Here is a 27,535-nt window from a genome sequence, read left to right as displayed (position 1 = left end):
CATCATAATCTGAACTGCAACCTCATGTTTCCACTGCGTTTAAAAACACATTTACTGTCCCTGTTGTGTTGGTTAAATACACAGATATCTATTTATTTCTATTGACATACCTATTTAATAGTTCCTTGTGGGACAGTTATAGCAGTGCTTGGATGCTCTCCCCAACTGGATATATTTAGAGCAATGTAATACAACTTTATGCTACTATAATATTAAGAACCTGTGATTAAGTTATTTCCCAATGTTTTAATTAATGCCATTCTTCCAAAACCAAGGGCTACAAAAGGATTAATTTTAAAATAGGTTTAGTTACTGCAGCTTGTGGGTTATCTGTTAAAGCAAATAAAGCTCTATAAGTTATCAGCAATGTGAATAAAATAATGCAAAGTTCACTCTGCATTTCTCTCTCATAAAATTCTTTCCTTGCTGCCCTGGCGTCTCTTGTCTGTCTACTCACTGTTCTACAAGTTTCCCTCCCTGTCTCTGATTTTGTGGTTTTTTGAGAGCTTAACTTCAGAGGGGTGGGATGGGTTGTTGCTGCTGTGGCACAAAAGCATGAAAAGCAGGTATTTTTAAGGGTTAAGACCTGATGGCAGATCCAAGTAATGCAGGTTCAAACAAATTCCAAACTGCCAGAGGCCAGCTTTGTATCCCTTACTTCTTTGTAGTTGAACACGGGCTCTGAACCCTGCATTTAGCTAAACCAACTGTGGTTTTCTTCCACCATCCCCCTTTGCTCCTCATAGGCCAGTAGGCTGAACCCAAAATATTATTTTTAAACTACATATCCATGAAAAGTGAAACTCTTTATTCTTCAGACCTGCAAAAAATTAGCTTCTTTGAAAGTGTTCACTGGGATGGTGTCATATGGGATGGTAGTTTCCTATCCTCTTATATATGTTCTTGTTTTCATGCATTACATCTCTGCTCTCTTGCATTTTTTACTTGTTTGAGCCCTTTCAACTGAGTGGGACGCTTGCTATCTTTCTCCTTCCTCTCTGTAATTTATTTCTTTAGAAGTCTGGATCACCTCCATATTTCTCCTGTTGTCTCTGGGTCTATTTTGTTTGGAGCAGATGCTCCCCCTGGTGCTCTATTTTGTAGTGTGCAATATAGTACAGTCAAAAGAAACTGGATAGGTTTAGAGTTATCTAACAAAGCGAATTCCAAGGGAATAAAGGAAATTATTATTGAAAATTAATTTTTTATTTGGAATTTCATCTATTCCTGAAATTAACAGCAGCTTCGAGTAATTTCTCCATAATAAAATTCAATAAATTGTCAAGAAACCTTTTCTAAAAGTCAAATCTACTAGCAGTAGCAAACCCTGAGGGAGACTGAGTTGAAATCACTTCTTCCCCCTCTGTTTCTTCTCCAAAACTCCCATGCACCACATTGTTCCTACAAGGCCACATGCTTGGAGAAGGTGCTGCAAACTGACTTAACCAGCCTGGGTTTTTTTCATAGACCTTACATCCACCAGTTCAGACTTGTAGCTGCTTTTGTATTCTTACAGCCCAGTTGTTTGACTGTAAATTAGCCCAGTGATTTCAGCGAAATAAGGTCTGTCTGCAGGTGTAAGTCTCTGTGCAGTTTTCTACCTTCCTTGGGATTTGAATTCTTACAGGTTTTCTCGTACAAGTGCTCGGGGCAATTTTGCTTCTTTGCATTCACATTCAATCAATTCAAGGCACGGACAGGTCGTTGCTAATGCTAAAACCTGTTCCATAAACCTCCTCCATGGTCTGGTTAGCATTGAACTCCCACTTTGGCAAAGCATAAAAAAGTGAGCTGTTCGTGGAAAACACTACAACAGCAGGAACTTCTGTAGTTAGTGTTTCTCTTAACTTCCTCAATTTAATTTAGTATCACAGATGATGTAGTAGTGCCTGTCGCAAGCCTTGAGCTTCCTCTAGCGCCACAAGCTGGAAAGTTAATCTGTTAAGAGTCAAAAAGCAAACAAGCAGAATGCAAATATAGTTAAAGTGTTATTGCATATAAGAGCTCGTAAATTCTGGGGGGTCTCGGTGCTCGGGGTCTGACGAAGGGTCGCACACAGAGCACCCCTTCCCACTCCAATCTCGCCGGGCGCTGCCGGGACCGGGACTCGAACCGGTGACGAGAGAGGGCGGGTGTTTGCCTGTGCGCATGCGTACAGCCGCCATGGCGGTCACGTGGCCGGGGGGGAGGGTTTGGAGATGCTGCAGCTGCTGGAGAAGCTCCCGGCGGGACGGGCCCCCGAGGTGGGTTCTCCGCGGCCCCGGGCGGGGAGGGCGGTGTTCGCCGCAGGAAAGCCCAGGTGCCGCTCCCCGGCACCTGTAAGCGAGACCGGGCCCGCCGGCGGCGCGGGGCTGCCGAGCGGGACCGCCCCCTCCCGCCAGGCCGCGGTGGTGGAGGACGGTGGTTTGGGAGAGCCACAGGCTTGGAAATCAGCACTTGGAGCTGTGCTGTGCAACCTGGCCATCCCGATGCAGAGGTGACTGAGGTGCCTTTGGCGTGGCAGCTCCGCTGCTCAGCGGTGCTGTGTAGTTGTGCATGCCAGTTACATCCACATTCGGGGTGAATCTGAATCATGCTGTGATTTCGGTGGCTAAACTTCGTGAATTGACTTTAGGGCAGAAGGGGGGACAGTTCGTATTCAGGGACTACCTCTGAAAGATTTTTTAGAATGCTGCATTCAGGAAGCACTGAGGGAGTACCCAGTGGATGGAAGGGTGATAACTGAATTGCTTGATCAGTCTCATAGCTGGTAGATTAACTGTGATAGAATTATATTCTCAAGTTATGTATCACATTGTTTCAGTTCCTTCATAAAGTAGTTGATGGCATATGTGGCCGTGCATATCCTCGATACCAAGATTATGGCACCATTTGGAGCTTGTCAGAGTGGATGGAGGTTTTAGAAAAAACAATGGCCTATTTCAAAACTACAGTTGGCAAAAACATATCTGATGAAGAGGTAAGGGCTCATCACTGGTTGGCTTTTGACTTTGAGAGATCATACCGGAGTGATTAGTTTTGCAGTCTCTTTAGTCCTAAAATATTTTTATAGTGTACCATTTGAATAGTAGTGGATTAAGCAGAAGATAAGCAGCATTTAGAAATACACTGCTAAGACTTTTAAAACAAAAAGTGAAATTGATGCTGATTTTTGGATATTTGTTAAAATACTGGTTTAATCACTCAAATTCGTATTTTGAGTACCACCAAATTAAATCTATTTAACTTAAAATATATACCTGTAAATAATACTGCTTTCTAGCAACGAAACCAGTTTACACTCATTTGGCTTTCTTTGTTCATTAGTACTGCATTAAAGTGGTTTAAAATGTTGTCTCTATGGTTTTTTAAATCTGACAGTGAATGGAGGACCATGTGGTGCAGGGACTATAATTCAGGGTATTCCAGTATGTACGAACTTTGCAAAAACTTGTTCCATTATTAGAAACCTTAATTCTAACTTTTTGCGTATGCCTCACATTTTGACTGCCTGCTAGTAGCCAGGTGGAAAACACCTGTGTAGCCATAGGAAGTCCATACATCGGTATGTCTGTTTCAGCTGAGCTAATGTATTTGGCCTGCACTCTGACCTTGTGAAACTTTTAGAGTGAAACCTGAGTTATTTGTGTGTGTGATTTTGTTTTGATTTTAGGGTAGCATCTAAGCAGGCCTATAAAGCCTGCATTCTCTGTCATCTTTTAAGTGAGAAGAACGTTATTTTTCTTTTATATCTTGCTGTGGTAAGCACTAACTCTTAACTATCAAACACAGAGAGCAGCCACTAAAGGCAGCCTAAGAAAGATGGGGCTATGCAGTCCAGTATAATAGCTGTCAACTTGGATATCTAGAGCACAGCTATTGCAGGTGATACATGTTATTTCTGTGGTTCATGGTTTAAGCAATCACGGGTTTTATTATTTTTGTAGGCTGCTCAGCAGATAAGTGAGTTAAATTCAGACTACCAAGAAGCAATCACAAAATGTCTGAAGGGTAGAAAGGAAGAAATCAGGAATGCCCTAGTGGAAAGCGTAAATGGAATCTCTTCTGCCCAGCTGCAGGATTTTGACTGGCAGTTAAAGGTGAGAGTTGCCTTAATGTTGTTTGAAAAAAATGTTCTACAACACAGAAGTAACTAGGCCTGCCCCCTCTGGAATATGGCTCAATTTCTATAAGTATGAGAAAAGCTCATTAGTGATAACACATCAAAAGACTTGCCAGAAATTTGTATAAACTGCAAAAGTAATTTTTTTTTTCATTTGTTTTATTTTGGTTTTGCCCTCCTTTTTTTTAAAGCTGAAATATCTCTGTCTTTCCTAAAGGGACACATTAAGTGCTATTCAGGACCACCTGAAAGTTTTGTATGCTTTTATGATTTGGGGACCTGAATAAAGTGTATTTTGACTCAAAGGAAGAAGAAATATTTACTTAATTTTAAGATTAGCTGAGTGATTCAGGATGATTTTTCCTGACTTTTAAAAAATTTTTAGTTTTTGCAATAAACAGTAATTAGTTTGAAATAATTTATGTTTAGACTTACTATTTTTCTGGTAAACTAATGATAATGGTGTTGCCTAAAGCAGGATGGTGCTTTGAAGTTATGAAGACAGCTGGTTTAAATTAAGCTCTGTCAAATACCTTAAAAAATTACTTATACTGTTTATATTTTTAGTTAGTCCATGAGAACTGTTAAACAGAGTTGTAGAGCTGTTAAATAGTTTTCCATGTTAACAAGAGTGTTAAATAGTTTTGGCAGCAAACAGCCTTGGAAATCAAAGAGTAATGCCCAAAACAGACAAGTTTTTGCAGGAGCCATTATGGCATCATAACATGCTTTGGATGAACTGTTACTGGGGTTGATCTCTTGCTAACTGCATTTACTGCTGACAGAAATACAAACTGGACTTATGTGAACTCTTGGGTTTTTTGTGACTTGTTTTAATTTTTTCTTCTGAAGGATTTTTTGAGTTTCTTTCTATCTTGTGATGCAAATTTCTGGTACATGTCTGAACTACTATATTTATTTTTCTTAAAACCACTTTTTTCCCCCCCTTGAGCTGATTATGGTTTTTTTTTTTGCTTGCCATGATTGAACTCTACCAAAGACATTGTGTCTTCTCTGCTGTATCACATTCTGTTCTCTAAATAGATAAGATAGTATCTTATACTATCTTATAGTATATATAGTGTATATATATATACTATAAGATAGTATCTGTTATATATAGACCTATTATCAACTGATCTTTGTTTTTAATACATTTTAAAAGCCTTATGTGTGCTAGAGTGGGTATAATAGAAAAAAAAAAAGAAAGCACAGTTGGTATATAGTCCTCTTCATCAGTGTTTGTTAAATAGGATCTCTGACAGTGTTTAATCAACTGTAGAGAGTGTTGAAAAATCCATGAAAGTGCCCTCTTTCTCCTAACTGCCCCATTCTGTATGACCCTTCTTGTTGAAAACCAAAACAATTTGAGTACGGTGATTTCAGAATTCATATACTTCATTAAAGAGCCGTGATGAAATGTATCCTTTCTTTTTACCTGTATTTTCAAAATTGTCAGCCCAGTGATTTTAACAAATTGTTTTTGAGAAGTGTATTGCTGTGAAGAGGATTTTTTTAGTATTTGAATATGTTGTTGGTATTAACAAACAAACAAGTTTAAGTCCCAATAACGGGGAGGAGGGAAAAAAATCCAAACTGCTGAGATGACTTGTGAGAAGTTCATTTTGTTATGCTGATATTTGTTCTGGTAGCACAAATTGAATTTAAAGTGCAGATGTGTTATTATGAAAGACTAAAAACTTCCTGGCTCCACCTTACACTTTATTGTTGTTTTGTCAATCTGCATAGCTTGCTCTCTCCAGTGACAAGATCTCCATGCTGCAAATGCCACTCCTCAATCTTGATTTGGATGTGAGAGAAAATGGTGAAATTAAGCCGATTTCTATAGAGATGAACAAGGAAGAGTTGCAGAACCTAATAAATGCACTGGAAGCTGCTAATAAGGTAGCTTTTACTGATATAATTGTTTGTTCCCGACTTCTCATGTACTGAGTTTATTTTAAGCAAAATTCACAGAATGGTGGAATAGTTTGGGTTGGAAGGGACCTAGAAAGGTTGTCTTGTCTGAGCTTCCTGCAGTGAACAGGGACATTGTTGACTAGATGCAGGGGTGGGGCATCCACCACCTCTCTGGGCAATCTGTTCCAGTGTTTCACCACCTCCATTGTAAAAAATTTCTTTCTAATATCTAGTCTAACTCTACTTTTAGTTTAATACCATCATCCCTTTCCTATTCTGAAAGATTAACAAGAATTCTACTGTTCCCTCAGCTTTGTAAATTGTCAGTGTCTGGGTGTGCATATGGGACAATTTTTTGGTTCATAGTGAGTCCTTTAATTTCTATGACATAGTAAATCAGGAAGAAAGTTACAAAGATTCCAATACAGTAACCCAAGAAAAATTTCCAGTGAAACAATAAGGTTTCACTTGAACTGATCTGTGACACTGGAGAATCTCAGATTTCTTAATAGGAAAGACTAAGGAAAAATGAAGATTTGAAAAAAATAGTGTTCTAATGAAATTACAGCCCTTAACAGCTTTCAAAGCTTGCTTGCTTCTGCATTTGCTTTCCTACTAAACTACATAGTAGCTTGTCATGAGCTCTGCACTATGCAAAAAAGGATTTTTCCATGACAGATTTAAATCCCCACAAGGTATGGGATGTTATCATCTCCTTACTTAGATTTATGTGCACAGAAGGAGGAATCCACTTCAGAAATGGTCCCTGATCTCTGCTTTGTGCAGAAGGAATCTCAATAGACCTGGACATTGCTATTCTACTTTGTGACTACAGGCAGCTGAGGAATGGATTGCGTGCAGGAAAGGGTAAAGAAGGTTATTGGAAGTGATAGTTGTGTGAGGTTGTAAAAGAGAGCTGAGAGAGGGATGGTGTGCTTTTCAGAGGAAGACATGGTTACTCAGTTGCATATTACACTGAAACAGAAAGCAAACAGCTGCATTTCGTAGACTGGTTGTTTTGGTCTTATCCAACTTTAATCTCATTCCTTTTTTTTTTTTTTATGAAGGTTGTCCTACAACTGAAATGATGGAATTCAGATCATCAACGGTATCTGCTGGTGATGACTCCCCAGTTGATTTTGGGGAAAAAAATGTATTCTCTGCAAAGCGAAAAGTTGTTGGTGCTGTAAAATACTGAAGTGAGAAGGCTGTTATGACTTATGACCAAATAAACTACTAATCCTTTGATAAAAGTAGTAAAATCTTGTATCTGTTTGATCAAAAATATGAAAATCCAATATACAGTTGCTTTTAGTACTGAAGATTTATAGACCTTTGGAAAAGAATCACTTATGACGTGTGCCATATTTGTTTTGGTTAAACTTAAACGGTGACCACTCAGGTGCCTGGTAAAACTAAGGCATCTTACTTGCATACTGTGTTACCTTATCTGAAGTGCCATGATAATAACATGAGAGAGTATTTGTAGCATTAATATATTGTAAATATGGTAAATAAAGACCTGCTTTTGTGTGTGAATAATTGCAGTAATTTTTTTCTTGATTTATTAGTCACTAAACTCAATCTTTCTATATGCTGGGGAAAATCACCTTAAGAACAAAACCAGTATAGAACCACAGAATAGTTGAGATAGGAAGTGAGCTCTGAGGGTCATCTTGCCCAACTTCGCTGCTCAAACAGGGTCATCTAGAGCAGGCTGTGCAGGACTGTGTCCAGATGACTTTTGATTGTTTCCCAAGGATGGAGACATCAGAACTTCTCTAGGCATCCTGTTCAGTGCTCAGAAGTTGTGGAAAAAGCACTGGATCTTTATTCAGAGTAAAGTGTGGGGGTTTAGCTTTGTTTTTGTATCTTAGTTGATGGCATTTCACTTAATGTGTCATTCACAAAGACTAAGACTGTGACTAAGGGGGAATTGGGAAAATCTTCTGAAGGCATAGGAAGGCTTAGACTGAAGGTGCAGGAGTTAAAAGAGACCCCATTAGATTAAATAATTTTTAATTTTGTCTTTGCTTATCTGCTCACTTTGCCCATATCTGTATTTTCCTATGTTCTTTCAGGCCTAAGGTCTTTCTAATTAACTGACTACAGTGCGTGGAATAGCTTTGGCGTTTGCACATTACACTGCACTAACTTGTAAAGATTGTTCCCAGGAGATGCTTCCCCTTCGTCCTGTTTCAGGGACACGGGTTTGTATTCTCCCAATGTTTACCCTGCAGAGCAGCTCACTTCTGGGTCCTGCAGTCATATGGCCAAAAAAATCCCAACCAGCCATCATGAGCATGTGTAAGAAATCCGTGTGGTTTTGCAGGTACTGTGTGCAGACCTCCTAAGTATGTCATTTAGATCAGAAACAAAACTTTGCACACATGGCTTTTTGAACCAAAATTTCACCATGTAAAAAGCACCTACAGAAATTCACATTGCATAAGCAGACCTGCGATTTGCATCACAAAATGCAGCATATACAAAATATAAAAGTGAATTTTAAAAATAATTTTACTTGCCCTCCACTGGCATTCATTGCACTATTCTCTCATAGAAATCTTCCCTTGATTTCAGAAAAACTACGTTTTTCATGATCAACCATTTCAGCTTTTATCTTGGTATGCTAAAGGGAATCAGAACTGGATCTTAACGACAAACTTTCGGCATGGAGTTGACTATTGTTATAAAACTGCTTTATCAACAGAGCAGTTGATAAAGTATGCTAAGAAGTTGTGTTTTTCAAAGATGTATTTATATACATCTAGAGAATGTATATACATCTATAGAACATTTCTGAGTTCTGGAGCAAGCCTTTCTGATAAGAAACATGCTGAAACTTTCTTATGCTTTTTTCTGAAAGGTGTAAACACCCTGTCATGAAGTATGAACATTTTGCTACCATTTTGAGTTGTGAATTAATATTTATAATGCAGTATCAACAATAAAGGGATTTTTTACTCTTTTTGTTATGCTTTCATAAGTGCATCAAGATAGTCTATAATTTTTTTTACCTCTTTAATTACATTTGGTGGTATACTACTCTTTCCTCTGTGAAATTGTAGTCCATACTTGCTTCAGGACCTCTCCAGAAAGACCAAAAAGACCACTACCAAAACCTAGAAAAGCAGGCAAATCCTTTGGACTTTTACAGGCCTGTGTGGTTTGGATCATGAGATTTGAATCAGAGGACCTCTGTGGAGAGGTCATCACAGGAGAAGAACCTGGTGTTTTTAGCTGGCTTGTGGATAATATACTGGATATTCAACCCTTCACATTGTCTGGGGCTGGAAATTTTGCTCTAAAAAATTGTTCTTCACATGTGCCAGCACCACCAGGAGTACTATATAGAGAAGGCTCTGGCTATTTTTAAGCATTGGGTTAGTCAACTCGTTTAGCTAATAGTCTAATGAAAGGCACTGGAAGTTGTGGAGATTTTTATAGCTAGGAACTACTACAGGTCCATGCAGACAGCTTTGACAGTGGACTCTGTGAGGAAGGATTCCTAGCATCATATAGATTAAAAATATTTTTTGATGGCTACAGTAAAAGAATATTTTTTTTTCCTTTGGAATGTAGGGGTTTCACATCTGCCATATTTCTGTTGATATTGATTTAGATGGGAACCAGAGCAACACTGAATGATCTAATGAGAACTGCTACCAACTTCCTTGGTAAAACCCAATCTTGAATTCTTTACCTATGCTGAAGTCTCATTCAGCTCTCTCTTGAAATGATGATTTGCCAGCTTTGTTTCAGAAATGTTTGCTGCAGTACACAACATTCAAAGTTTCCTCTGAAAATCTGAAAAAAGTCAGGTGGTATGTTGTCAGCCAGATCGAAACAGCAAATGATGTTTCAGAGATGGGAACAAGGAAACCGGTGTGTTCACAGATGTGAATGAGGTAGAGCAGACAACATAATTAGGGTTAACTCTGGATTCCCAAACAGTAAGTAGACCAGTCACCAGGTCTTCCTTTAAGATATGCTAGATTTTCTATTTGTCTCTTAGTTCTTTTCCCCTGTGCATATACATTTCAGGATCATTACATGTTGAAATTCAGTATTCTTCTGTGATCTCCTGCCTTCTTTGGGGTGCAGGGTGGTTGTTTGCCCATGGGGGTAGGAAGACAATCACAGATATGAGGGGGGTTATGCTTTGTAACACAGAAACAATGAAAAAAGTATTTTTTTTATATAACACATAAAACCCAGTCCTTTTTTTTTTTTTACTAATACTCCCAAGGCAATGTTAGCAATGCATCCTCAATATGTGAGAATTGATGGGAATAGGCAGAGGTTCATAGGTGATGAGAAACAGAAGCAGCTGGTGGAACATGTCCCCCATCCCTGTGTGACTTTCTTCATGATGTATCTCAAGAAATCCTTCACTTGCAGTACAAGGGGATGGAACGAGGTGAATCAGTAGATAAGTCTGAATTGGCCACCTCTGTGCTGTTCAGTGGTAGCATGAAACGATGTAATGTTGTCAAAAGTATTCCTGTTATATTTAAAATACTGGTTTTTTGTGACTATTAGTGTTGGGGTTCATCGAGTTCCTTTCTGCTAGAGAAGAGTGGTGGGTTAATGTGAGCCTTGTCCTCTGCTATAAGCTAGCTGCTTTGTTGAAACTTGTAGGAATGTCGTATCTCGTAGGTCCTTACTGTTCTGTTATCTTTTGGTTGAAATTACAAATGGATTCCTATATTATTGGGACGCTCCCAGGTAGGCACACAAATATACACACTCAGGGACAATAGAGCTCAAGTCCTTGGGAAACTGAGCCAAAAAGGACCTCCAGTTCAAATTGAATGAGAGCTGCACAGACTGTACCGGGATTTAGCTGAAACATAATTAGCAATAGGACCTTACTTATGCTGATCTTGAAGGCTGGCTCCTAGGGACAAGGAAATTAACTACTGAAGTACAACTGTGAGGGAGCTTAGCATTACAGTGTTATTCACCTTTATTGTGCAAAACCAGCCGAATTACTCCAACCTATTGATGGGAAGAGATTGTTTCTTTTGTACTCACTAATTTCTAGCTCCAGATGGCAATGTACATGGGTAACCCATAAACAGACTCATTTTCCATCCTGTGCCTCTAATAACCACTGCATTCTCCTTGCTGCCAAGCTATTGCTCTCAAGTGAGAAATGTTTTCTTCTGCTTTTTTTTCTAGAAGTTGTTGTACCTATAGTTAGTGGCTCTTGCCTCTGTATGTGGTGGAGTCACTTAATCTCTGCTGCCAAACTTTGCACCAAGAGCTGGCAGGGGTTTCCTGCTCTCCGTGCAGATAGGCCTTAGTGGGTGCCACTCAAAATGAGCTGCAGGGCTGGGATTTGTATCAGTGGCATGTGTTAAAGGTCTCCTGGTGCATAAGGGTGGACCCTCCTATTTTGGAACATGCTGTTCTTAAGGAGTTCTGCACTGCTCTTGTTTTGTTAATGGCTTTTACTCTGCTCCATACTTTTTTATCCCCTTGGAATTGTAAAATTTAACTGCTTTTAATCCATGTGCCTGTCATCTGTTGTGTGAAGTAGCTGGTTGATCCATAAACTACAAAATATGTGTATGTAGATGTTAAAAACCTACAAGAAAAAATGCTGAAGACCATTAAAGCTGATCCTTGCTCTTGTAATCAAGGATAAAGGATCCTTTTTTTTTTAACTCAAAGCCTTGTCTTGTTTCAGTGTCATATTGGGTGTTGGTTCTTCCTAAATGTTCACTGCAACTGAAAGGAGAGGTTCTAATGTCTCTGCAGCACTTGAACAGCCAGGTTAAATTACTATCCTGTGGTCTATCTGTGACTATCTTTAGGAAATCAGGTAATGTAAAAATATGGGTCACTGGCAGTTATTTTTCATAGAGTATATTACACTACAAGTCTGCAGAATGTATTACTTTCTTTGAATTTAGTTTTGTATATAACTACAAAATGGGCAAATTCACTGGTTTGTGAACTTATTCTGTTTGCAAAGTCTGGTGCCAGTTCACTGAATTCAAAACTATTTTTTTGGAATAGACAGTACGTATGGTCCTACTGCTGTCTCCCTCCTGGGGCCATTTTTTGCAGTTATGGAAAGTTCACTTTTCTTACTTCCATATGTTCTCTATATTATTTATTTTACAATACCAAAATAATATAGTTAGTTGCCACTCAAATATTCTTATCTAAACATTGCTTAAATTTGACAAAAATGTTAATCAAATTGTCCCATGTGGGATTCTTGTTTAAAAAATATTCGGAATTCTTTCAGGGTGGGGATAGACGTACAAGTTGTAGCCTACTCAGAAGAACCATTTGACTGAATTAATATTTGTCCTGAATCACCTCAAACTATACCCAGTGGCTGATTAATCTGATAAAATTGTGCAACTCTTTAATAGACTGGAGGTTAAAGGTTGTATGAGCGGAGAGAAGACATCTGAGGAGACCACCACTGTGCTCCATGGAACTTGGGATGAGGTTGGGACTTTGGAGCCCACAGAAAAATTGATAGTCTTAAAGACCCCTCTAGATTAGCAATGTCAAATGCCTGGTTTGCAGCCCTATACCTTTTGTAAATTAAACCTATTCCCTTTCTTGTTTGTTTATTCTATTATTCCAGACTCTTTCTGCAGAAGCCTGCTGCACAAACAAAGGGAAGGATGAGAAGGTCCAGGTATTGCACAATGTGACAAACTTTAGCATGTAGGAAGGTTTCATTTGTTATTATATTCTGATTAAAGAAATTGTCATGTCAGTTGGCAATAAGGTAGTCAACTGACCTTACTGCCAGGCAATGAGGAGCTGCTGAAGAAGCTTTCCACATCACTCATTTGTATCTGTACCAGTGTTTCTTTCTGTACAAACTTCCATGGGTAGCAATCACTTTGGTACCTACATAGACTCTGTTGGCTTGGATATCTTGACTCTCCTAGAAGTATGAAATATTTTTAATTAAAAAAAAATTAACTGATAATAGTTTCAATAAATTGCTATGTTAGACAGCAGTGTAAACACTGTTAGGAAACAATTGGCCATAGAGAAGATGACTGACCTGTTGCTTCTCAGTTGCATGGTCCTTGCTAGAACTTTACCTGTGGCTCCTTTGCTGGAATTGGCTGTGCTAAGCAAAAAGCAGCCAAGTGCAGAGAGGCAGCTCCTCAAAAGGAGTGCACCCAACATCACTGGTGTGCCGTAAGACTCAGACACATCTCCTGATCCTCAGTGGAGTAAGGAAATCTGTAGGAAACTATATGCAGAAATCTCCTCAGATCTGTTCCTAGGCATCTGCCAACTTAGTTTTGGGCTTGATTTCCCCTTAGAGCATGGTGCTAATAACACCAAGGTCATGGGTTTGATCCCCATAGGGTCCATTCACTTAAGAGTTGGACTCAATGATCCTTATGGGCCCCTTCCAACTCAGAATATTCTGTGTGATTTTGTGTGTAACTTTTGGGAGAATGTTGCAATTACCAGCCACAGGAGACCTGAGAGTCCAGAAAAGTCTTGACCTGGGGTATGTCTCAGTATTGCTTCCAGGAATGAACATGTGCTTATTTTCTACTTTTTAATACAAAATTGCATGTGGCACAATTGTTCTCATAAATTTCAACTTTATTACTTTGTGTCCAGTTAGATCAAATCAGCTGATTCCTTACTTGGAAATTCAGTGGAATTTCTCTCTACTACCCTTTATTTCTTTTCAAGATCCCGACTTCTCTGAAAATGTGATTTGACTTCTCCTTGAGTGATACTTCTCACACACATTATGAAAATCCTTCCCAGTATAACTATTTGAAATGATGTGTGGTGTAACAATTATAATCATTCAAACTGTTATTTCTTCAAATTTCTCTACACACTAAATGCTGAAAGATAATGACATAGATACTGCTTTGAGTTGTTTTACTGTGTTGTTTGGAAGCATGCTGCTGTGGGCTGCCAGTATGTGATAAGAAATACAGTGGGACTAATTTTTATTACACTTAAAAAAAAATTTAAGTGGCTACAGAAAGGTCATTTGTGATGCATAAACTTTGTAAAAATCAAGGTATAGCACTTTTACTGAAGATACTTTTTAAGAGCAGATCTGTAGTATTCTGATCTGAATGCTATGAGGCTGGATTTGAGTTGGGTTGGGAGTTTTCTTTGAAAGCTTAAGTCTAGAAGTGTTCCATGGGTGGGTATCTTACATCGAACATGTAACATTATAGCTACTGAAGTTCTTCAGAGTTAAAATTGAGAAGGAAAAGCAGCAAGTCTAATTAAGTCAGTCTGTGGTAACATTATTGCATAAATTAGTGGACATAATACAGCCAGTAAATAACATTGAAAAGAATAAATGTTATGGGAAAGACCATTCTGGACCACTTGTCTATCAAGTTAACATCAGTCAAATCAGGGATTTTGACTTTGATCTGGGATGCCCTTCTTCGTAAGTGTCCTTTTTTATGAAGCCTGTGCCTATCCAGAGCACTCCTGTTGTAGAGGTCTTTGCTGGAAGTGGCTCTTCTGTACTGCAGGTTGGCACTGTCATACGTGTACGTGGTGGCTCGAGGGTCATGGAGGCTCGTGAACACATCTGAGCTGCTGACGTCATTTCGTGTTTCAAGTGGTCTAAGAAGCATGTTTCCATGGGGATCAACCTGTGTCAAGGAAGGAATGTGGATTAGACAAGTTCCTCAGCCAGCCCAAGGTGTTTCCCAGATGGACCTTTTGGCTCTACTACTGAAACACTCCTGCAGTGACAGTCGTGTCTGGTACAGCATTCACAAAAGTGAAAAGATACTGAATGCGCTTTCCTGACTAGTGTGAAATTAGCTAATAAACATCTAAGTACCTTCCATCCTGACCTGGCTTCTTGATCGGGGACCTTGTAATTCGATTAGTTATCTCATCCTCTGTGAAATAAGACTTTTCTAATTTTATCTTTAACTTGGGTCACGGTCTTTATGAAATTCTGATTTGTAATGTCTGGTGACTGGACACTTGAAGGTTTCATGTACACAAGGTGAAAAGAAAATGTTACTGTTTAAATGATTTTATACAGATTTATTGCTGAAGGTTAGTTTTAAAGAGTTCTGTAACAATGGGTTTATGATATGAAGAGCACGAAGGTACAGTTATGTAAAATGTTCATGATGAAAATTGATTTTGGAAATCATAGCATATCATTAACTTGTTCATGTGCCTTGTTATAATCCATTTTACTCAATGAAACCCTACATTCAGTTGCATTTTTATGTGTTAGTACCAGAAGCAGTTGTTTCAAATATGTTTCACTTTATTTGTGCTGTTATTTAGTCAGAGCACTGTTTTAAGTACCTATGCAAAGAACTGGAAACTGCAACTACTATGTACATCTGGCACAATATTTTATATATATATATATAAAATATTTTTGTGGTATTGTCTTTCTTATGTATAAATATAATTAACCATGAATGGCAGCATTGCTACAAAGTGTTTACCTTTTCACAAATCTTTAGTTTTCTACCTGTTTGTGGTAAAACCTCTTTTGAAAATTTTTGGTGTTCCCAGGATGAAGGCTTCTGACTTCTTCATAAAGACTTCCTGGATGTTTCAAATTCACAGATATTTAAACATCCACTATAGCTTGTATGAGGGAAATACACATCAGAACACAGGCCTCTTAAATGAAACTTCAAAGACTTCACCTCGAGGCTTGAATACTAAAATTGGTTTTGGTAGGCTGTGGTGTTTGACCTATCCCAAATATATTACAGTCTAGACCATGTCTGTGAATGCCTTTATATCAAGGAATAAAATAGTAATTATAGACAACATCTGGTGTTATGAAGCACCAGTGACATGCAATGCTTTGTTTGCACTCTGATCTTTACATTTTTAGTAAGACATAGCAGAGCTAGGAAGTGATACAATAATCTACAGCAGATTTGAAGTATATTCAAGAAAAATCTCAGAGAAAAACACACAGGGAAACCCAGTCTCTGGGGTTGCCACAGAGGATAGCTGGGAACCAGAGAAAGCCTTGGTTCCACCTGGCAGTGTGGGAGATGTTCCTTCCCATTGCCAGGAGAAATCTTCATGTAGTTACTGCTGACGTCTTTGCACTGTGCCAGATTAAGCACCTGCTAACTGAAAACAAAGCAGTGAAAGGGTTTTTTGTACAAAAGCCACACAAGAGATCTGTGGGGTAAAAACGTCCTCTAAATGGAATATAAGTCAGCCCAGACAGAAAATGCACTTGTCTGGTTTAGCAACTGATTCTGTATGTGCTGAAAAGAGCATTCAGTGGGAACACCCCAGTTACCACCACTGTTTTGGTGGGAAAAACTCATATATTCTGGGTTAGAGAGGCCAGCTTGTCACAAATGAGCATGCTGTTTTCAAATATTTACTTGAGATATAGACTACCCAGTTTATACTTTTTAGGTCAAGCCTTCAAATTTAAGCAGAAGGAAGATTTAAACTAGGGTTTCCTACTTTCCAGAGGACTGCCATAACCACGGGACTATTCATTACTCCAAAGATCTGACATTTTTTTTTCAGTGGAAAAAATAATGATCTCAGAGTTGTCTCTGTGTAGAAAGAGATATTTTTTTTTTTTAATACTCAGAAGTTTTGATAGTCAACCTTTTCGTCCCAGTTTTATGAAATAGCTCTTTGAACTGTCTTTGATTACATAAGCTAATGTGTAAGCTAATTGACTTTAGTCTTATAATAGTAGTAACAGTAATGCAAGCATCATTAAGCAGTTATTATGACTTTTCTTTTGACAAGACATCTCTTAACAGCCTACAATCTGAAGTGATTCACAGGGATGTTTCTTAAACTAATATGCCCTGACAGTTTATTATGAGGCAAGCAGCGCATGAATTCCTACTCTAAGTGTTCTGAATGAACCTGTTATTTTTAGAATAAGTTTCATTTAAACCATTTTAGGTGAGGCGATTTGTATATATCATGAAACAATTCGGTCTTTGAATTGAAGTCTTAGCAATTCACAGGAAAAGGCCTTACACTGATCTTGACTAAATTAGCTCAGGGAAGTATAAAGTCTCTTCTTATGTACCTGGTCAAATTCTCTGTGTAATGTGAAGCTTGTGGGAAACAGTTTCCCACATAATTAAAAACCCTTTCAGTATATCTTGAAGTTCACTTCAAAATATTCTTAAACTTGTACAGCTGAGATTTTGTTACTGAAGCTTAGTAATTCTACAAATTCCTGCAGGAATCTGGAAAATGTACAACTTCTTAAGGGATCCACAAAAGAGTCTTGTTATTAGTTTTGTCTATTTTTATTTTTGGAATGAATTAACAGCAAATATATGCACAGTAAATGCTGTAAATTTTCTGTCTTAAAATCTTTTCTGCCTTACTTAATACAAGGTTACCGAGGCCTTTCTCTTGGCACAGGAGGAAGCCTGTGCATCAGAACCAGAGAGCAGCCTTTAACTCATTCCAACCCATGCCTCACTGATGAGGCTCTTTCCCCACATCAGGTAGGTACTGCAGTTGTACAGTCTTTGACATATTTGCATCAGATGGCATGACAAAAAATTGGCATGGAAGAGACAAGGCTCTGTCCACTGAGTTTTCTGACCCAGTAGCTGTCTGGCTGCTTGCTTAGGAGTAGAGTACCTCAGTCCCCTGCTTATGGAGGAAGGATGAGCCATATCAAGCCTAGAGTACTTTTTCCTTGCTCAGATATGATACATTTATTCTTCCAAATACCACCGTGTTGCTCTTTAACTGGAATGCCCTAAATTTTGTTACATAAACTGACCATGGCTCAGATGAAAACAAGATTTCTTGCTTAACAGATGTTCTGAGCCTAAATGTGTGTTTGCATGAACACTTTGGTTTGTACAATGCATAAATCTTACCTAAAGTTGTAGAAAGCCAAAGAACTGATTTTTTTTTGTCTTTTGAACATATAATGACAAATATGTGAGGAACATGTCAAAGGATCTAAAGCTGATGCTGTGTTAGTCATCTGGTGTAATTATCGAAGTTTATGTATTCTTCAGGTGAATGTATATGGTGATGCTTCTTGTAAGAACATTTGTATCTGTATTGAGAGTGTATCTAAACTGAGGATATAAATTTTTAATTTTCCTTCTGCAGTGGAACTACCTAAAGCCTAAATCAGCACAGGTACATATATATGAATTTTCTTAAGTGTATGATGTGTGCTGAGGAAACATCATAAAAAAAAAAGTAATAATTTTGCTTGTATGTTTACTTAGAAAATGAGTTTTCTGCTTAGGGCCATCAAATTATATTTTAAGTGTAAAACAGTAAAGTAATAAAAAGAAAACCACCCAAAACAACAGTCCTGTGTTGACCACATAAAAAATAATCAGTCAGCTCTAGGGGAAGAATAGCATATTGGCATTCCTTGAAAAAGAATGGGTCTCAAATGTTAAAGGCTATCTGGAATGAGTTTTTACCTACCTATTTTTTTTTACCTTAACTGTTGGGAGATAAAAGGTAAGAACTTCTGTTTTATCTCAATACAAACCCATCTTCCTCTTAAGATGAAAGATTCAGGGCCGTGTTACTCATACAAGCTGTCTTGTTGGAACAAATGCAGTAGTGTTATCACAATCTGATCTGCAAAGAAACAGGTTACACTCAGCAGGGCTATACTTACTCAGGTGGGGATTTACTTGATGTTTGAGCTAGTTGTGTGGTTATTTATTCCCCTTTTTTTTCTCCTTCCAGTAGCCACTCTATTGGAGAATCATGTTTTCTTCAGAACCTGTGGCTGGCCTTTGGCTTTCTATTCTGGGTGCTTTGTGGTTCACAGAAGGTTTGAAAGGAAGGTGTGATGCTGTGCAGACTCGAGGAGCGAGGGACCATCTATCACTTGCCTTGTGTTGTCATTTATGAACCTTATGATGGCTCAGCCCCTTCCCCACTCACAGTATGATTTCATTCTACCTTTTTCTCATATTTAAGAGAAATCTTCTCTGTAACATTCACACTATCATTATCTGGGAAAACAGAAGCAGTTGTATGCATGGACTATCAAAATATTTTCTTGCAGGGTGCTTTTGTACTATTTATCCATAATTACAGTGGTCTCCTCAATGACATCTAGCTTCAACAAATGAGCAAGGACATATAAACAGTCTTTATGCTTTATTCAGAAAAACAGAAATATTATTTACTACAAATTAATATTTTTTGCATATTAGAAATTAAAATGGCATAAATTGTGAAACTGGAAAGACACTATTTCCACCTTCTTCAGTCTGTAGAGAAAGGAACAGCCACATAGGAAACAGCAGTTCAGTTTCATTGTTCATCTGGTCTTCTCTATATTGTTAATATCGTGGTCAGTTTGTTGAGTGTTGCTCACACATCTAATGCTTTTGTTATCTGGTGAAGGAATTTGAACTCTTTTACTCATGGGAGTTGCATGTCAGATGGGAATGATTAATATCTTCACCTGGCACAAAGAGATGAAGCACTGTTACATATAATCTATTGGTTAGAGGTCCCTGTATGGATAAATGATGTGGGTCATGAGCAGAAGGGAAAAAAATTATCCTATAGCTATATATACTTACAACTGTACTTTTATGCTCCAAAAAAACTTTCGCCTGCTCTGGTACAGACATCATAATACCAGTGAAAAATCTCAAAACATAATGGAGAGGAGCTCAAAGCTGTTTTCACATAACCTTACTGTGTCCCACTTCTTCAGCCATGTACATTCTTCCTGCCAAGGACAGAAATACAACTGTTGGACATCAGCATTTCCATGCTGAGTAAAATGAATGTTAACAAACCTGCACTGTACAGGCAGAAAGCAGTCTGTTCACTTAAAGCACTTTCAGCCTCAAAATGGAATTGCTGTCTCAAGTGTAAGCACTTACAAACCCTGGTACAAAGCATGTATGCCTTCTTTTTCTGTCAGAAAAATGCTGGTGTATGCATGTGGTGCTCTGAAAACTTTTGATTCCGTTCCATTCTGAGTACCAGCCTCAGTTAAATCGTTGCCATGTAACATTTAGACAAAAGCTTTTAGTTATGAGTTAGGGCCTTTTGTTAGTTAAACAAACTCTCCAAATATGTAGGAAAAAGAACTTACCGTCACTCTTATCCTTTACACTTTCTCATCCTTTACTCAGTTCAGTGCACTGGGGCCCATGGGGACAAGGCTGACCTCTGAAGAAGCATTGATTCCCTCTTCATCCTGAATCCTTGCTGTGCTGCTTCTCACCTAGGCTGGGTTATCTCAGGAGCTGTTGAGGTGGCTGGTCAGTTTGTGAGTTTTGTTGGGTTTTTTTCCCTTCCTTATTTGCCATAGAAATGCATAGACAGTGTCTGTGTGCAACAATCCATAACAGGGTGGCTTATCTCCTCTGCTCTGTGGAAGACAGTGCTTTGTGGGACCTTGGAGACTGATGATTGCCTGAACTGATATTGTGCCCCCATTGTAATAAAGCATCTCCTACACAAGGGGACAGGAGGCAAATGCGAGTAAGGACTTTTAATGGGCTCATGAGTTCACTGAGGCTGAGAATATGACAGCTTTGTTAATGATGCTTAGCTGTAGTGGTGTGGCTGCTGGGACACCAGACACACAAATTTAGAACTAAATAAGATATCACAGATTTTCTGAAACACACTTCCTGATATGTATGTGAAATTGCAACCATCCGTCAAGACATGGTCTTACCTGTTAGAGTTTTATGTGTTGGTCTCATTCTTCCAGCTGAACAGAGGGCTCGAATAAAGTTTTGACCGAATGTTATCACCTCAGGCCACAACAGTACAGAAGTTTATAGGACAGCCTGGGTAAGATCTCATTAGTACTTGGATATAATATATTGTAAGAAAAGCAGAGAAAGGAAGATTTTTGGCTCATTAGGATATGTATTTTCCTCTGAGTCAGACTGGGCCAAATACACCTGAGGCTTTGAAGGGTTTATTTCTGAAAAACTGGGAAAAGTTGAAATAGGTTTGTAGCAGTTTGCAAGTGCTCAGTGATGTATTGCAAAATTAAACTTGTCCCTGTAAAAAAAAAAAGTCCATAGTATTACTTCCTAGATCTTTTCTGGCTTATTTTTTTTAAGAGAGGGTAGTTGAGGTCTGCTTGAATTTAGCTGAAAGAAAAATCCTGACATGTGAAAGCTGTTGTAACCTAGCAGCGGCATCCTTGTGTTCCTGGAAGCTCTGTCATGTGGGCTTCATTCAGGGCTCACTGAAGCAACAGAGTCTGTCTTTGCTTTTTATTTTTGATGAAGTTTCTGTGTGTAAAGAGGAACTTTATTATAAACATTTCTTCTGTACCACCCTCTATATCAAAGAAATATACAGCTGAAGTAGTAAATATTTAACTTCCTTGTACCCTTGTATTCCTTCTCTGCTGCAAAGAAATGTGTATCCTGAATACTCATTTGCATTTTATGTGGTTTCTTACTATGTTTCAAATTGAAGATGGAACAGACCATACATTGCTGTATTCTCTTAAAATACAATTTTTCTTTAGGCAATCTTAAATACTTTTGCACATGTGTTTCATCTGCATTTATCTCTATCATCATATACATCAACATTGTCACAGTAGAAATAATGACTGAGAAGTTAGCTTGAATGTTTTACCTGGACTCTATTTGTTTCCAGTCTGCTCTTCTCGCCTGGAGCACGTCCTGCCCTGCCTGCTGTCTTTTTTTGATGTTGAGGTCCTTTCCCAAAGAATATGTAGTTTACAAAGGCATATTCCAGCAAGGCCAGGAACACAAACACAAAGCATCCCATCAGGTAAATATCTATTGCCTTGACATAGGGAATCTTTGGCAAGGTCTCCCTGAGGTGGGTGCTGATGGTGGTCATGGTCAGCACAGTTGTGATTCCTGCAAAAAGAAGAAAAAGACATTGACTAACAAGACAAGGAAGGAGATTTGAGTGTGAAAGGCATAATGGCAGCATTATATTCTCATACAGATGGCTTAATTATGTGATCAGATTCTTAACAGCCAAGGGAATGCATTTTGCAGGACTGAAAAGGAAGATATCCTTGCAGGTCCGCTGATAGCACCTTCCTTGGCCTTCCATGCAATGGAGGGTGAATGAAATAACTTTCAAAAGCCCAGGCTGTCTTGATACAACTTGCCTTAATTTTTACAATAGCTTGGCTAGGGAACATGGTGTTAGCTGATCTGGATAGCAAAGAGTTGATTGATGTTTTTTCTATGTGAGGAAATGCTTCTCACTTTATTTACATCAGTAGCCTTGCTTGATCCCAGAGTGTGACTTGCATTGATCTGGAGATCTGCAATAAGTATCTAGCTTTTGACTGAAAACAGAGCATTGAAAGGAGAAAAGGAAGCTGGTATATTTCCACTGATGTCAGTAGGATCTTCTGTATACATTTCAATCATGCATCTGGCCTGAGAGGACACTTTTTAACATCTACATGGATTGTTCATGCAGCACAGTGTAGATATCCTTAAATACCTAAATTAGACTTTTGCGCTTCAGTTTGGAAGCAAGACACTTTTGTTCTGATCCAGAGACCATTATGACAACTGGAAATCAGTCAGGATCCCAACTTAACTGCAGAGCAAGAGCTTCAGATATAGACAAGGTGGTACCTGCCTAGCTTCCTGACAACAAAGGTCCTACGCTGTATATGTAAGATCACAATTAATGATGCTGCAATCAGCAATATGGAATTGGTGCCACTGTATTCAAAGGCAACAAGCATCTATGCAGTTCAGTTATTTTGAGAAGAAGTTACCTAGAGCAACTCTGGCTGCAGAGGCATCATAATTGATCCAAAAAGATACCCATGAAAGAATTGTGATTAGTGTGGAAGGCATATAAGTTTGCAAAATGAAGTATCCAATATTTCTTTTAAGCCGGAAGCTAAGTGATAATCGAGGATATGCTCCTGAAAGAAAGAAATCATATAATGAGTAATGCCTAACAAAAGTTAGACACTGATATTTCTGGGTTGGGGAAGAGAGGAGAGGTTTTTTTTAACTAACCAGAGCTTACCTGTTGTAAATTCCACTCTCTTTGATACCATCTTGTAATCAACGATAGAAAATTGCGGGAGCTCAATGTTATTAACTCCTGTTACTGCCGACTCTCCTCCATTCCAGTAAAATTCAATATCATCAGTAGTGTATCCATCTGAAACAGAGGCAAAATTTGGTTATTGACTTTTCTTTTTGTTTTACTATTTTGCTTAAATAGTTGAGGTTCAAGTGGAAGGAACTGTCTTTAACCAAAAATTCAACCTTCTGTTGTGTGACATTCCTGTTATACAGAAGCCTTGTAGCCTCCTACATACCCTGGGGAAGCATCTAGGTGTAAAAGGGGAGAAGACAGAAAACCAGGAAAGAATTTCAGATTAAAGATAATTTTTTAGCTAATGAAAATGCAACAATTTTCCATTCAGGCTTGAGTTGCTCAGTTTGCCAATAGACTGATACAACATCAACAAAACTTTTAAACTCTTTTTGGAGGAGCTCTGACAGTAAAACCCGCTTCAGTTCCCAGCTTTTCATTTGATTTCCTGTGCAGGCTGTGACAAAATACAGAGTTGGGAGCCAGTGGAGGCAAAGATGATTCTAGAAGAATTAAGGTGCCTGTAATATTACCTGACAGTGTCTGTCAGAGCTGAAGGTAACCCTTTGATATTCATGAAGCATTTTATATTTTAATTAGACCATACCAACTTTGATCTTCTGTTATCACAGAACTATTGCCTTTTTACTTCAAAACTAGCACCTTTCTTCTGTTTCCTTTTAGCAGTGATGTTGATTATTTCTAATTTAATTAAAAATTAATTTGCCATTCTACCACTGGGAATGTTAACATTATTGTTATAATTTTCAGAAATAGTTTGATTGAACTAAAAAGTGAGTGAATTTCAAAAAAATCTGAAATTGACAACATTTTTGAACTAATATTTAAACAGGTTCCACTTCATTGCATTTTTCTAATTTCTCCCTGTATCTACCAAAGGAGAGAACTACTTCTCATCTATTTTTAAACTTTTCCTTCAAGTGTTAGATTTAATCAGGTTTAATCATATAACAGAGATCAAATGAAAAGATGTGTTTGAACTCAAAGCTTTAGAAAACTTGACAGTAGTTTTGCCAGCTGAACCAACCATAGCATCAGAAGCCTCTACAAAAGTAGGAACTTATCCTTTCATATACACCAGTAATACAATATCTAGCTAGGGAAATTAGTCTTGAGATATCTTTCCCTATGATGGTGCTTGGTAATAGCCTCGTCTCTGGAAGGCTGGCCACATACAGAACAGGTTCATGGTTTCCAGGGTGACAATCAGAGAAGCTCTCAGAACTTGCTGGCAGGCTCCAGAGACTGCTTGGAAAGCCTGCAGTTATTGAACAGCTATCTTTTGATGCAAACACACAGTGATGGGCTGAACAAGGTTAAATGTTCACATATTTTATTTGTGAACTGTTCAGAACCATGGTTTTCTAACTATAGGAATTGCTCCAAAACCCATGCTAATCTATGTAATATGGATCACTGCTGTTAGCTTAAAATGGTGCTTTTCATTACTTAGGCTAATTTTTTTTTAAATGAACCATCTCAATGCTGTGACATAGAGCTCTGTATGGCTGGTTTCCATTCCTTTTCACTGCAAAAGGTCAAAGTAGCTCCTTACTAATGGGACTTCAGTAGCTGCTTTAAAGGCTTTGTACACAAACCACAGAACCAACATGAACCAAATGTAGGGTGTAATGCAAAATAATTGAAAGAGGGAATGAAGACTGCTAAAACTGTTTAAAAGGCCAAGACTGAGATTGGCAAGGAAATGTTAACTTCATTTTCTTGCAAGTCTGTATTATAAAAATAATTCTCTGGAATGATTTCCCTTTTCAGAAAAGATGGTGCCAAACAGAGGAAATTGGAACTGTCATCTCATACTGAAAAGGTATGCGTAGGCTTGGTACTACACAGATATCCTCTACACGAGGTAATACTCATCCTTTGTCTTTAGGGCACAGAATAAAGAACAAAATTGACATCACTACTTAGATGTTGCACAGGTACTTGCTGTAAGGTCACAGGTGAAGATTTAAGTGTGAGAATCCTGAATTCTACCTCAGGGTTTGGAAGAAAATGATGACCCTGATCCTTCTGTTCTGTGCCATCATCACCTAAGGCCCATTTCACACCCTACCCTTCAAATCTGCTCCCATCGTGCCACTTAGTGCTGGGACCCAGGGCAGAGAGGGGAGCTGTCTCCAATCCTCAGCAACTCCTGACTTTATATGCAGCCTCTACAGGGAGCCTCTGCCATCCTCTGCAGTTCCTCTGACTTTTTGATGAAAGAGGGAATAGTTTGGGCACCTCATTGCAGCTAAAATTCCCTTCCCCAAAGGTGAATTATTGTAGATATAGTTGTTAAAACCCACAATGGTACCAAATAAACACCTGGGATATCACAGGTCAGATTTTAAAAAGAAAACAAGCACAACCTCCTACAAAAGGATTGCACCATGTTATTGGTACACTGTGTGGTGATGCTGGATCTTAACAAAAAGGAATTACGTAAGTTCTGTAATGTAGACAAATGTGCTTTTCACTAGTCTTGGAAAGATTTCTATGACTTTGGCTACTAAATGAAAAGTAAAACTAATAGGTTATAAAGTCAGTTGACCAAAAGCAAGAACCATGGAAGATACCAGCTGGTGACAAACCATCACTGCTTGGCCATGGCAGGCCATGTTTTTAACCTTTACAAACTTCAAAGAGACTTCTAAATACATCAAACAATGGATCTAGTGTAAGCTACTGCTGTTTCTAAATATACTGATTTCTTCCTTGAATTTGTGCATTTAAAGCTGAAGGAAATTATGAAAAAGAGATAGTGATGTTTTTCAATCAGGAGCATTCACATTTGTTAGGTACCTTTTTAGAAGAGTAATTGAGCAGGAACATCTTCCTGTGGTTTTATGTAGAGCGAACCTCAGTACATTCATTATTTCCTTGGCAGTCATTGTAATAACTCTGCTAGACACTAAGAAGGTGTAAACTCTCCCTGGGCAGTCCATTCCCTGACATGATAGGATTGTTGCTGTGTGATGCCCTTCATTATGTGTTTTACACACTGTATAGGTGTATGAGAGGCATTGCATTCCTGGCTGATGGTGACTCACAGCTGCAGGGCTTGGAGGCCCTCATGTTCTATAGGCGTTGACATGGCTATTTTCTTTCCAAACTAGCAAACTTGAGAGGAAGACAGTTGGCTGCAGTTTAAAGACAGGAATTGATCTCAGCTCTGAATAGAGTTAGCAGAGGACAGATCACTCCTTCCTTTTGAAGTGGACAGTGCCTTTAAGAGAGGAGCTGTAGTGACATAAATTAAGAAACCTTCAAGTGTGGAGCAGCACTGACTTCTGGCTAGCAGGTAATGATAAACCCTCATTTTGGGCAGCAAATGCCTTGGCATTTACAATGGAAGAAAAGCTATTTCAATGATAGGAAAAGTGTGTTTTACCTGTACAGTGGCCAGTGTAAATGCTGATTTGTTCACTGAACTTATCTGTACTGCCCAGGTACTCCCTCAGCAGCTCTTTTTCCATGTAATCCTTTTCCCTCTGTGCATGTATCCATGTCACCAATTTAATGAGATGCCTCTGCTTTTGTGACAGAGAGAGCAGCACTCTCAACTGGACAAGGATATGCGAACACAAATTCCACAAGAGTCAGATATCGCGACCCGAAATATTTCAATTATGTTCACAACAGCTGTCAAAGAGCAGTTGTAACTCTAACTACAGAAGTCCAGTACTATTTCCCCCCGTGTGTGAGAGCACGGTGCTGACGAAGAGCATCGAGCCGGTCGGGTACCGCTCCCGGCGGACTCGCGGGGGCGCCCGCGCTCCGCGGCCGGGCGGTGTCGCTGCGCGGCTCCTGCGGAACCCGCCGGTCCGGGCGCGGAGGGTGTGCAGCAATTTGAGTATTTCTAGAGCAAACATGGCCTGATTTCTGGGCCGACATCCCTGGCAGTCTAGCTCACTTCATCAAACAGTTTTCCCAGGAATTTTGCGTCTGATTTTGTTGACCTAAATAATAAATGACCAATAAATTTATTTTTTTTTAATTAATAAATGTCCCATGAAAAATATTTGATCTATTTAAGCCTTTGTGTGTGAGATTGTTTTCCATCTTTAAAACCATATTTCATGGCCCAGCTCAAGATATGAAACTTCTGCTTACTAGAAAATATTGTCCAGAAATGAAAATACAGCCCTTGATGTGCCAATACTTTTTTTTTTTTTTTTTAACTTCTAGAGCAGCAGCTAACACTTCAAGTGAGAACACTTGGTCAGAAGTACCACAGATCTAAAAAGTGTCCAGATACACACACAGCAAGAAATAGATTATGCATAAATCTTGCTGTTCACAGAAAAAGTATTTTGGAAATGTTGCTGACGTGATATAGCCGAGGTTAACAGTGTATTGGATGTCACTAGGCTGTTTTATTTTCCACTGCAGCACCTACCATCTTAAATACCCTGGGAT

The 27,535-nt window shown here is 38.7% G+C and overlaps 2 protein-coding genes across 8 annotated transcripts in view; one reads left to right on the top strand and one right to left on the bottom strand.

The window, feature by feature from the left end:
- Positions 1-2,151: 2,151 nt before the first annotated feature.
- Positions 2,152-7,564, top strand: COMMD8 (COMM domain containing 8). 2 transcript variants are annotated; one of them, XR_004356561.1, is made up of 6 exons: positions 2,152-2,243; positions 2,804-2,959; positions 3,927-4,079; positions 5,852-6,007; positions 6,809-6,889; positions 7,090-7,564. XR_004356561.1 is itself a non-coding variant. In XM_032685078.1 (5 exons), exons 1-5 carry the CDS (start codon positions 2,199-2,201, stop codon positions 7,108-7,110), a joined length of 531 nt encoding a protein of 176 aa, XP_032540969.1. In that variant the 5' UTR covers positions 2,152-2,198; the 3' UTR covers positions 7,111-7,564. The 2 variants fall into 2 exon arrangements, 1 of the variants encoding a protein (XP_032540969.1); XM_032685078.1 differs by lacking the exon at positions 6,809-6,889.
- Positions 7,565-13,963: 6,399 nt separating this feature from the next.
- Positions 13,964-27,535, bottom strand: part of GABRB1 (gamma-aminobutyric acid type A receptor subunit beta1) — a 115,849-nt gene continuing 102,277 nt past the window's right edge. For 2 of the 6 annotated variants that reach the window (XM_032685074.1, XM_032685075.1), the window contains 4 exons: positions 23,018-23,155; positions 22,758-22,910; positions 21,620-21,870; positions 13,964-14,661 (listed from right to left, as the gene is read on the bottom strand). In XM_032685074.1, the coding sequence (XP_032540965.1) occupies positions 14,314-14,661; positions 21,620-21,870; positions 22,758-22,910; positions 23,018-23,155 (890 nt within the window). In that variant the 3' untranslated portion in view covers positions 13,964-14,313. Of the gene's footprint in view, positions 14,662-17,923; positions 19,458-19,578; positions 21,871-22,757; positions 22,911-23,017; positions 23,156-27,535 lie in introns of those variants that run through there. The other 4 variants (XR_004356559.1, XM_032685076.1, XM_032685077.1 and 1 more) reach the window with 4 other exon arrangements.

This window comes from Chiroxiphia lanceolata, chromosome 4, assembly GCF_009829145.1.
Source record: "Chiroxiphia lanceolata isolate bChiLan1 chromosome 4, bChiLan1.pri, whole genome shotgun sequence".
Classification (NCBI taxonomy): domain Eukaryota; kingdom Metazoa; phylum Chordata; class Aves; order Passeriformes; family Pipridae; genus Chiroxiphia; species Chiroxiphia lanceolata.
Note: the sequence above shows the minus strand (reverse complement) of the source record. Positions and strands in the feature narration are given on the sequence as shown.

Coding starts and splice junctions, on each gene's coding strand:
- COMMD8 (XM_032685078.1), top strand. CDS start 2,199: ATGCTGCAGCTGCTGGAGAAGCTCCCGGCGGGACGGGCCCCCGAG. Junction 2,244..2,803: donor CGGCGGGACGGGCCCCCGAG/GTGGGTTCTCCG, acceptor ACATTGTTTCAG/TTCCTTCATAAAGTAGTTGA. Junction 6,008..7,089: donor CACTGGAAGCTGCTAATAAG/GTAGCTTTTACT, acceptor TTTTTTATGAAG/GTTGTCCTACAACTGAAATG.